Genomic DNA, 11951 nt, shown 5'->3' with positions numbered 1-11951 from the left:
AATAAAGTATCCTAAAATAGTTATTTCTAAAACTTTCTTTATTAAGAGCCAATGTTGAATTTTAATACAATAAACCTAAAGGTATAGAAGTAGTAAAAGGACAATGCTGCTTTCTTTTAAAATTTCACTAAAAGAGTAGTTAAATAATTATGGCAATTATAACTTGTCTCAGGAGACAGCGGTGTGCCAGAAAGCAATTCCGAGATCGAAGTGTAATTATTGATTAGGGTGAGTGTTTCCATATTTGTGTGTTTAAATTGCTTATGTGTTACTTAAATGATGTTTATATGATTATGCCAGTGCTTTATTATGAAGTGTTTTCAATTGTCCCTCGCCTTCTAAGTCGGGTGTTTACTTTATTACACTTGACTTAGTTTGAGATTGAAGGTTGATAATTGACCAAGTGTTATTGTAAGTGTGCATGACTGTAAGCCGTGCGTGTATTTTATCACACCGGCTGAACTGAGCCCCAAAACCCTTTGTTCAACGGACTATTCGAGCCAGCAAAAGAGCTTGGTCGGATATGACGGTAGTTTTGGGTAAGTGTATTGATATGCTTGAATATTACCACGGAGTAGCAGATTACTGATATGACCATCTAAGTAAGGGAAGTGTTTACTTTTTTGGAGGTTATAAGGAGGAGTTTGGCGATGTTTGTAGTACATTGAAGTGACTCTAATATGAGCATTGTATCCTTTTAACAGTGATTACTCAGTGAACTGTTTCCTTATTTGTTTAATTTTGCTACTTGTTTAAGTGTTTAATTGTTTGTTGCTTGTATGGAACCTCACTGGGTTTCGCTCAAACTTTTAGTTTGTTTTCATTACAGGAATTGAAGTTTGAAGGATGATCAAGTTGAATTAGGAAGTTGTTTTGGAACATCCATTAGTATGCATATATTGTAGTCATGATTTCCTTTATACCTTGAAATGGTCGAACCTTTTATCATGAGTTTGGTGTGGTATTAAGAATGGATGTTTAGAACATGTAATTTATTTTTTTTATTGGATAAATTTATGTTTCAAGTTGATTGGAATTGTGCTTAGAATTGAACGTTCAGTTGTTTAATGGAAATGTTATCTTTGAAGTTAATGTGAGTGAGTGAATCTTGACGAGAGCCAAGCAGGCGGTCCGCTAACTTCTAGGGTACGTCCTAGAAAAAGGTGAGATCATCACATTGTCAGACAAAAACTCTAATAAATAACAGAATTTTAAATTTATCAAGGAAGAAAGAACAAACTAAAACTTGTAAATGTGAAGAGTAATCGCGCTCGATGCTCGGATCGTTTACACCCTACCTACGACTCTAGAGGCTAAAATTCTAGAATGACAAGCACCAAAAAAAGATTTGCATGTTTAATAGGCAAAAGTGGTAAATGGTGCTTTCATCCATTTAGCTATTTCAGGGACCGTAGGTATCAAATTACCTCAACAGTAACATATACAACATAAACTTCAAGTTTGTTGGCTATTCAAAAAAAAAAAAAAAAAATCATTCAAATGTAGTGCCATCCAATGCGATCAACAGGCCAAAACTAATTTCAAGAAAGAGAAAAAGAATATAGACATATATATGCACACATGCACACCCACACACACATAAACACACCCTGACATTCAGCGAGCATTTAGCATGTCAAGTTGTTTCTGGATTACATCAAGTTCCCTTTACCACCTCATAGGACAAGTCACTTGACTATTCATCAATTGGTATGTAAATATAAACAGCAATAAACCAAACATAAAAAAAAAAAAAGAGAGAAAAACTAGTGATTCTCAAATCTCAAAGAATAGGACTGGCAAAGAAAAAAGACAAAAACTACCCCCCCTGGTGGAATTATAATGAATAATAGAACCAAGCAACCAACATAGCCCCCATGCCTAAAAAGCTTGAAATATCACATCAAGAGAGGTGCAACTTCAGGGTGGTTTATACTTGGGAGCTCCAACAAAATGGTTTACATTTCAATTTTTGAACCCACAAGCAATGACAAAAATTATCACCAAGTAGTTATGCGATGCCAATGTTTATATCCTGCTTTGTACTACCATTGCATACACTGACAAATCACAAGCTATGTATTTCAAAAATAAGTATTTCCCTGCTCCCACTCAAAACATTTTTTTCTTTAGGCAACTCCCAATCAAAACATACCTGGTTAAAAAGATCATAACTTTGTTGAGAAGGAACAACTGATTCAATTCTATCATCACTGTTTAATGTATAGAAAACAACCTTTCACGAAAAAAATTCAAGATGTGTTGGTTTATAAAGAGAACTGATATTTCATTAATCTCTTAAATAAAATAGTCCATCTTTCACTAATATTCAAATGGCTTTACATCAACACAAGAAATTGTTGCAAGATTCTACAGAAAGAGGTTCAATAGATTCAAATGACATAAACTAATTTACCAGAGAATAGTATGAAATTAAGACCCATCTGCGTAATATTGCACACAACAGAGTTCAAGTAGAGTGGGCGTATTCAAAATACGGATCTGGATCAATATCCCAAAAGAAGTAAACCCACAAAACTAGCATTTGGAAAATTTCTTGCTCTTAGATATTACCAATCATAGGAATTTGCAGTATAGATTTTCCAAACCAGTAATTAAAAAATATTGACTCTTTTATGCACCTATTTAACTAAGTTTCAACCCCAAATGGGGAATGATACGACGAGCAGTACCAATGTAAAACACTTCTTCAAGAATAGGACAACAATATGAGCTCATCAGAGCTATCTGAAATCTACGGACTTCAGCAACAATACACAAAATCCAGCAATTTGATACTACTAGGGCAAGTCTAGATAAGCTGAAGCCGTCATAACGAGATCCATTTGTAATTATTACTCAAATATTAACACGTAGACCAGTGAATCCAAAGCAGAATATTGGTTTCATAACCTAGCTTGCTACAATCTCATTAAGTGAAGTACAATTTTCAAGCTCTTTTTCTCCATAACAAATGTGCATAAGTGATAGAGATAAGTGGCAAAAATCTACTATGGTTTGTAGGAGGCGTGGGAAGGATGTGTCGAATGCCCAAGCATTGATTTGGCATGCTTTTGATGACAAGGAACCTTTGAGAGTTGGTTTGAATTCTATGGAGTTTGTTTTCTAATTTTCACCAGCAGGGGTATTTTAGTAATTTGGTTAGCTGCGGGAATTTTATGTTTATGGTAATTTTCTGCTTAGTAATTATTCTTGGTAATTAGTATTTTAGTTATTATGGGGAATAAGAACGCTTAGCTTTCTAGCTCTCTACTAGAATTCTATTCTAGTTAGGAGTCCTAATTAGAATTGGAATTGGCTTTGTTCTAGTACCTATAAATAATGACTTCTCCACAAAGGGAAGTCAGATTTTATCGTTAATAAAATTTTCCTGCAAACTCAACGTCTTTTCTAAGGATTGTGTGATACATCCTAACTTTAGGTATGATGCCTAAAGACCCCTAGGAGTGATTCCTAAAAATTCCTAGGAGTGACTCCTAGAATTACTAATCAGATTTTCATCTTCTTAAGCTTATTTTCTCATCCTATTCCAAGTTACAATTTTAAATTTGGGTGAAATTCGATATCTGAGCTTTTCTACAAAGCTGTTGTGCCTACCAAGTCTTCGTGCTGCGTCAATAAGTTACAGCTTCTCGCCTGTTAAATCTTTGCGGTTATTGTAACATATGAAGCTACCAGTTTATAGTAATTAATAGATATTCAATATTTGGCATCAGAATGTAACTTTTGACTACAAAATCCTGCAACATCCAAAACATTGTATTACTGTAACACCTGCAAATAAAAGAAAACAAACTTTCCTGCCAATAAATGCCATGCAAGCACATCCACAAACACATTGAAGACAATATTCCATGTAGCCCACAGTGCAACACAGGTCTAAACTAGAGAATAATCAGGGGGAATTTTTAGTACATAGAACCTGTAATCTTAAGCAAAATATGTATTGAGACTCTGCATTCTACCTGTTACAATAGTTCATGTTTTCTAACTTCAAAACATGATGGTAACAACTAATTAAGATAAATTACAAGAATTCTAAAAACTGGAATCAACTTAGTAAGATAAAGAAGTATATCAAGTCATACATGTGACCTCTAGCATTCCATGTACATATGTAAATAGAAATTTATCAACAAAAACCAAGTAGAGATGGTAGAAAATTTGGCTCTGACACCAATAAATTTTATAACTCTGAGAAACTCAGGGAACATTTCTTGCAGAAACTGTAAATAGCTTTTACACTGCACCATTAGTGTTGCAAGGATCTGTAGCAATTTTTTGTGAGAAATGCGCATCAGGCACCATAACCATGGCCCATAAACTGCAGTACTGGATGTTGTCGATGTCAGTTTATCAAATAGATTCCATTAAATGATATCATTATTTTGACTGGTAAAGGGAGATGGTACTACTATGCACTATTCTGTAGCATTTTGTATGTAATTATTACTTAGACTTAACATGAGGGTTAGGCATAAGGATAATCTGTCATCATCAGATGAGTTGGACTAGGAATCAAGGATACTTTGTTGTTATGCAATTTGTGTCATACAATGGGAACTTTGGTGTTGGATTAACCGAAGTTTGTTTAAAGTACCATATTGCCTCTGTTTTGAAGTCGTGATCAGACCCTAGCTAGCTCAGCAGACTGACTTTTTGGAAACTAGTGAGTTTTTCATCACTCAGTACGCTTTCTCATCATCTTTTATCAATGAGCAGTGATGCTCTTTCATGTTTAAGTAAACTAGAAGTTTTATCCAATGCATGGCATAATATCCATAGCTATCAGCAAAAAACAATATTAAATTTTATTATTCATGCTTGTTTAAGGTAAAAAGCTTTTCAACATATATTATAGCCCTTATGGGGCTACAGCACTAAAATGCTAAAGACCACCATAGCCATTCTACATAAGTATGTAGTTGCATCTCAGACTAATGTCACCTAAAATAGCAAGCAATCCCTCTTACTTTTTACTTCTAAATGCCATGTTTCGTAAGTAACAATGCCAAGTAGAGTCTACAAATCATAGACATGAAGAACAGTGAAGTTTTCTATGTACTTCTTACTAAAATCCACAAATCAAATGTCATGGGGTAACCAAATTGTTGCCTATCCAGTTTTAGATTATCAAGCTGAAACAAATTGTTTTGCAACAATCAAGGATAAAGAAAATGAAACCCGTCTCCTTTCTTCCTTTCTCAGCAGTTCACTTCCCTTCTTTTATATTCTCTTTTGTCCCATTCTTTCTGATTTATCTTTTTCAAAGAAAGAAGAGATGGACCTGTGTTTATATAGCTAAAATCACATGTCAATCAAAACTAAGTCCTGAGCAGTAAGAACTGAATATTTCTCTAAAATTACATTGAATTTCCATGCATATACCTTCAGCTTCCAAAAAGTTATATCTGATGATTAAGAGGATTCCAGACTACACTAAACCTCTGATTTTGCTCAAGGGCTGAATCCCTAGAGTCCAAAATGGATAACGGTATCTTGATTTGTACTGTTTCCAAACATGACATACGTATATGGGGAAAGCCACAAGCTGGCCTGTAGCCAAGCAGTCAAAAAAGTTTTTCCACATCTGCTTCTCAATCCAAATACTAAAGTACACATGTATTTTCATCTACCATAAAAATAAAAAAAAAATTCTCTGATAACTTTCTATGCACTTAAACTGGGAAAGACAGCATAATATCATCAATGGCTGCCAGTTTACACATTAGGTGACATCACTCGGGTAAGCTGTTGGTTTAAGAGTACAAAATTTTAAAGCTAAAAACTTTAAATTGCAAAAAGAAAATCACAATCAAGTGTTGGAAATGTTTGGTAAGGAGTTCTGCAAGTCAGATAAATTAGAAAAGAAAGCTCATGATAGTACCTTGTAATTCAGTCAAATGGAAGCTATATCATAGTCGTTTCCAAGGCTGCATTTCTGTGAGATGTTTTGTCCTGAAAAGTTCATCATAAGCTTCTTAAATGAAAAAAGGAAAATGTAAAATGTGTTCTTAAGTATGACAAGAAAATGCATCATAAAGAAGAATTAAAAAGAAAAGAGCAATACCTACGTTACTTACAGTGTCAGACAGGTGATCCTTAAGAATGTACATTGACTGCAACTTTGCCTCTAGAGTATCTTTTGACAACTGGAACTTCATATCTAATTTTCCCAAGTTTGATCGTGCATCACCTTCAGGCTGAAAACAGAGTATAGTTGCATAGTGTCCTTAAGGCTCCATTTTAATCAATAAACCGGGGAAGTGAAAGAAAATGCATCAAAATATAATGGACAGGTGTGTCATAACTACGCACGCATACGTGTAAAAAGAGTCTAAAGAGTTGATAGGCCATCTCACAAGCAGCACTGAATGAAGAAAAAAATGCAAGTATTTTACTTTTACGATGACTATATGCTCTGTTTTCTAAAATTCTTTAACATGCTAAAATTTTCTTATCAGCTCATCCACCTGCACCTACGACCACTTTGATGATAACTAGTATTATTTTTGTCATATTTTGCATGCATCTTTATTGTCTTCTCTTTTTTCTTTTTTCTTTTTCACATGCTTAAACCCTTTCTCTTGCTCTTCCAATTTATAACCAGTAGATATGGAGGCGCACTCCATCCATATGCACTTCGTCAAAAATCATTATTAATTGCTGCAAGCATATCAAATTATTTACATAAGTAGATATAAGGAGAAAATGAAAATGTCGAGTAAGGAGTGGATGTTTATAGGGATGGCAGCGGATCGGGTATCTTCAAAAATCCCTCTTACCAAACCCTAACCCACATATCTAGATATTTTACAAAACCCTATCACGTAACCCTACTAGTTTTAACTTCCATTACCAAACCCTCTTCACTCATAGGTTCAAATTACCCATTGGGTACCCTCTACCCACAAAGCTTAGTAGTTCAAAAAAAAGTTAAACTTTATCAAACAAAAATGAAAACATACATCATGTTAAATTAACACACTATATAGAGTTTTAAACTTGAGTAAAGCCTAGAGTTTGCATGGGAAAAATCCAACATTTAATGAATGGTTAAATCAACATTCTTCTATTTTTAATCATAATTGTCTTCATTTGTGTTGGGTTAGAGTTGTATCTTATTAGATTATAAAAATTAAGAAATGTGTTATCAGACTATAAAATTGGAAACACACACACACACACATATATAAGGTATCAGATATAGGTTATCGGATTTTTAGGATTCTCTTTCCAAACCCTATCTGGTTACCCGTCGGTAACTCCTCATCAAGACCAAAACCCTAATTAATAACCCATTAGTCGTGTAATCGAATTAACCATTGGGTTGGATACCGGCGGGTATCGGATTTTACCCTATCCCTTGCCATCCCTAGATGTTTACTTCAATTTAAATGTCCTTGTACTAGGATCAGATGTGGTAGTAGATGAGAATGGGATTTCTACCCAATTAGTTATAGATAAAAATTAGATCTCAACCCAATTTGAATTTTGAGTTCAGACTTTTCAAGCGTAATATAACTATCTTTCTTGTTTGATCTACGAGAACAGTATATTTAAGAGTACATTTTAGTTTCTTAGCACAAGTTGAGCCTTTTAGTAAGGGTAACAGGGAATTCAAAAGGTGATACTGTTTGTTAACACCAAACACTCTCGCTTTATATATTGAACAGATTTGATACAAGTCATACTGACACATCAGCTATAGCTTGAACTCCATAACAGCTATAACCCTCTTTTGGTTGACTGTTTTTAAAAATATAAAAAAGAATCTTATCGCTATGCATCAATTGCTTGATATAGTAAATGTTGACTTGTACCTAATCTCCTATAGCAGAAACACAAAATGACACTGAGCATTGAATAAGATAGGTCTACAAATATAAAGTTTTTCATCTCTCTCTCTCTCTCTCTCTCTCTCTCTCACAAACAGACAGAGATAGTATCCATCCTCACAAATAAATTTACTTAAATGTTTCATATCATTGTCAGTAAAGTTTGTATATGCTAAAAAGAACCCAAAAACCATTTAGATGTCCTGAGATTAAGTCAGTACTGAGATCCAGCCATTAACTGTCATGAGTTGTGAAATTCCATGTCATAGAATTCATGTGGCAAGTTTGCCTACACTTGTGTTGAATAAAGCTCACTATTCTTCTCTAAAAGGAAAATTTTATAGTAAGGCAAAGAAATCAAATTACAGCCCATTAAAATAATTAGATACCTTTATAGTCCACACTTAGCACAGGGTTAAGAATGCCTGATAAAATAAATTTCCGTCCTAAAGGACTTACTTGTTTAAATTTACGACCAAGACGTATTTCCAATATGTTGGTACAAGTAATGTCCTTACAACTAAAATGACCAAACCCCACCTCACCACAGACCAACAAATACTCAAACTGAAAAGTAGATATGATTTTTGTTTGTGAGCAACTAGCTTTTAATCTTCCAGACAAACATGCATAAATACGATAAGGAAATTTCATACTGGTTGATATCACATACCTGATCTTTTAGTACATCATCATGCCACTCTCTGTGAAACTTTTGCAACAACAGGGTTAATAATCTTTGCAATTCCGGCAGCACCTCAGCTGGAAACAGATTTTGAATGTCATCTTTGTTGACAGTCTCGTAAACACACCTCCGGATTAAGATCCGAAGGCAAACCAATAGCTGCACAACAAGATAAATATCATTCATACCAGCTTCCTAATATAGGTATCAACAGATTTTCAGAGCCACAATAAACCAAAGATAAAATAAAAATCAATGAGCCACCATCAACTTTGATACCTCTCATATACCCCAAAAGGCATTAACAAATAATTACAAATTCAGGAAATTTTCTGAACAAAGAAAACTTAGGAATTTCGATTATGAAGATCATTTGCTCTGATTTCTCAACAGAATGTAACCTTGCACTATATTTTGTGAAAGATTACAGATTTCCTATATTTTAATTAAGCTTCAAGTGCGCACTTTTCACTAACTTTTCCCAAATTTTGTATTGTCAAAATGGCACTTGTAACTAATATTTCCTAATTATGGCGTCTATAAATGATGAAAAAGAAAGAAAGCAAAATGAATTAAGCATATTGGAGATGAACTAACTGAAAGAAGTGAGTAAAAACCAGTAAATTTTCGGTTAATTATTTTCTCTCTTCTAAAAGGGTTAAAGCATTTTATTCTACAGACTAAATAAATCAGCACACGCAAATAAGTAATTGCAAACAAACAATTGCAAAAGAGTCCGACTTATAACCAGAAAAATAAGAAATATTTTGAGAGAGGGAGAGAGGCAACAGACGGGATCGAGTTCGGCGTCGTTCTGAAGTTGGAGCATTTGTCGAAAGATTTGGCGGTCGGCGTCATCGAGACCGGTCTTGCGGGTGCGCCAAAGGGCTTGGAGAATATACTCGACTGATTCCTTGGAGTTGGCCCTCACCAAAACTGGCAAGTGCCGCCATAATCCATGGTTTCGGTCCGTCATCGCCATGATACTTATTTCACACTCTCAATCATGCAGAAAGGCACAAATTTCAAAGATGGGAATTGCGACTTGGAAGGACCGGTGCAGAGGGTAACGACTTGTTTTTTCCTCTTCTACTTGGGGCGTGAATTAACCGCTCGACGCGTGGTTTGATTTCTTTATATCGACCAACAATGCCCAATGATCTCTTACAAATGTACTAGGAGGCATAATCCACGCGTGAAATTCCTTGGCCTGCATTTAAAAAATTCAGGATTCCTGAAAAGTTTATTATTAGATGCATAGGTATTCATCTGAATCGCTGATAGTTCAATTCCCCGCATTCTCCCCTTAACCCCTTTGAGTCATCCCCTCCTCCTAGTATAGAGTAGAAATAGACATACATTAAAATTTATTGTGTCCGATAAAAATAAATAAATAAATAAACCACACGTCAACACGTTAAAGTTCTATCTATATATGTTTAACTTTTGAAAAATTATGTAGAATATGCTTTTGAAAAAATTATGTAGAATATGCTATGTTATTGGTAATTTTCAATGAGCATTATATAATGGGAAAACAATTAAGAGTGAGAGTCTTAATTTAGAGATCATTTAGGATCCAATGATTTTGGTGTTTACACTTAAAAGTAAAAGAGTTGGTAAAATTCTATTTATATATGTCTAACTTTTAAAAAAAATAATGTTGAATAGGCTATTTTATCAATTATTGTGAAATGAGTATTACATGATGGAAAAACAATTAAGAATGAGAACATCTTGATTTAGAGGCCATGTAGGGTTGAGTGATTTTAATGTTTACACTTAAAGCAGAAGAGAGAAGAAAACAAATTTAGTTAATTTTAGAGATATTTTTTTTCTATCTAGCACAAATAAGTAGGAGACATTTCTTATTCTCAAAAAGAAATGAAATTTTACAAGTTAAATAATTCACTTTTGGGAATTGAGAAAAATGAGAAAGGAAAGGTTATGAACCAAGTTTAAGCGATCGAACAGTGCCATGAATTTGAACGATTTTTTTACAGTTTTTACTGATTTTTGACAAGAGAGGTTCTGTGCTACTGACCAACACGAGAAGAAGGGATTTGGGGCAGGGACGGTCATCAGGTCGACCGTCCCTGAGCAGTCCTCTCACAAAAGGAAATGAGAGGACTGCAACAAGCCACGTATAATGGAGGCAGCAACAAAGGAAACGACGCTGTTTTAGTAAGTGAGTAGAGAAAAAAATAAATAAAAAAAACATTTCAGAGGCTAACGGACTCCGTTAAAATACCTCAGCTGTCCGTTCCAAAAATTCCCGCTCAAATTAATGAGGCACGACTCTTCATCTGAAATCTTCAAATGAAATAAAATTTTGGTCTCCCTCCAAAAACATATCTTGTAAACATTCATTCACAATTCCAGAGTATCAGCAAAATAATATCCCTACCCCAAATTGAAAAATTTCAAATGAGAGATTTTTGGAGAAAGTGTTGCAGAAATATAGTATCATCAATCAGTATACTGAAGGAACACAAGAAGTAACTATTGTGGGACAAAAGTTTTTCATAAAGGCTGCAAAAAGTCAGAAATTGGTGAGATCTGAAGCAGAAATAGACTCAATCGAATTGGACTAAACCCCAAAGGTAAGAATATTGCAAACTCATTGCACTATTGGCTTATTTTACGACAGAAGGGGGATGAATTTACTTGCAAGATTTTGTTCATACAACTTGTTTAAGACAGTGTGACATGAGTAATGAAATTGGAACTCTGGTGAAAACTCCTAAGCAAGGAAATCATATGGGTAGCACAAATTAGATACATTAAGAGCCAACTTAAAGAACGTATGCACAGGGAACTTATGCATGCCAAGTGTTTGTAAATTTGACTCAATAGACGAATTAAATGACTTAGGATGTTTATAGATATATAAAATAACAGGGAGAGTGTGAAGGCAATTGTTCCTTGCTTTTTTTTTTATTCTTGTTGCAGGATAGCAGTGACACCATATAGTTTAAACTATATTACCGACTGTGTATGGGCACTTACATCACAGTAGATTGACACATACAAAGATAAAAGATAAGCAAAGCGAGTTATTGTAAATTCCACGAATGAAATATAGAGTACAACACTGTAATGTCTAACTCACAATGCGTACATTTATGACTATAAACCGTAACTGTCATCTAACAACATGTATATTATCGGAAACCTATTGTGCACAACTGTGACACTATGCGACCATTACTCACATATATGATTTTGTCATAGGTTTTAGAATCCGAAAAGTCTACCTAAACAAGGATTAGGATGGCTTGACAACATCAAGAAGGTACACTTATTGAAAGGTATTCCATAACATGATTACAATGATATTTACCTACTCGTAATTGCTTTTAAAGTATGGTGTAACTTGTTGCAAGATATAAATTTTACTACTTGTA

General features: G+C 34.3%; 1 protein-coding gene across 16 annotated transcripts; it reads right to left on the bottom strand.

Moving 5' to 3' along the window:
- Nucleotides 1-3901: 3901 nt before the first annotated feature.
- Nucleotides 3902-9686, bottom strand: LOC113782689. 16 transcript variants are annotated; one of them, XM_027328577.1, is made up of 5 exons: nucleotides 9338-9686; nucleotides 8533-8703; nucleotides 6092-6224; nucleotides 5909-5979; nucleotides 3902-3986 (listed from the first exon to the last, which is right to left on the bottom strand). In XM_027328577.1, the coding sequence occupies exons 1-4, from the start codon at nucleotides 9524-9526 to the stop codon at nucleotides 5921-5923; spliced, it is 552 nt and encodes a 183-aa protein (XP_027184378.1). In that variant the 5' UTR covers nucleotides 9527-9686; the 3' UTR covers nucleotides 3902-3986; nucleotides 5909-5920. The 16 variants fall into 16 exon arrangements, with proteins under 16 accessions (XP_027184378.1, XP_027184385.1, XP_027184374.1 ...); XM_027328584.1 differs by having other exon boundaries at nucleotides 6096-6224; nucleotides 9338-9684; XM_027328573.1 differs by lacking the exon at nucleotides 3902-3986 and adding an exon at nucleotides 3998-4353 and having other exon boundaries at nucleotides 9338-9685.
- Between the last annotated feature and the right edge of the window lie 2265 nt (nucleotides 9687-11951).

This window comes from Coffea eugenioides, chromosome 9, assembly GCF_003713205.1.
Source record: "Coffea eugenioides isolate CCC68of chromosome 9, Ceug_1.0, whole genome shotgun sequence".
In the NCBI taxonomy this organism is placed as follows: Eukaryota; Viridiplantae; Streptophyta; class Magnoliopsida; order Gentianales; family Rubiaceae; genus Coffea; species Coffea eugenioides.
This window is presented reverse-complemented; position numbering and strand designations above follow the sequence as displayed.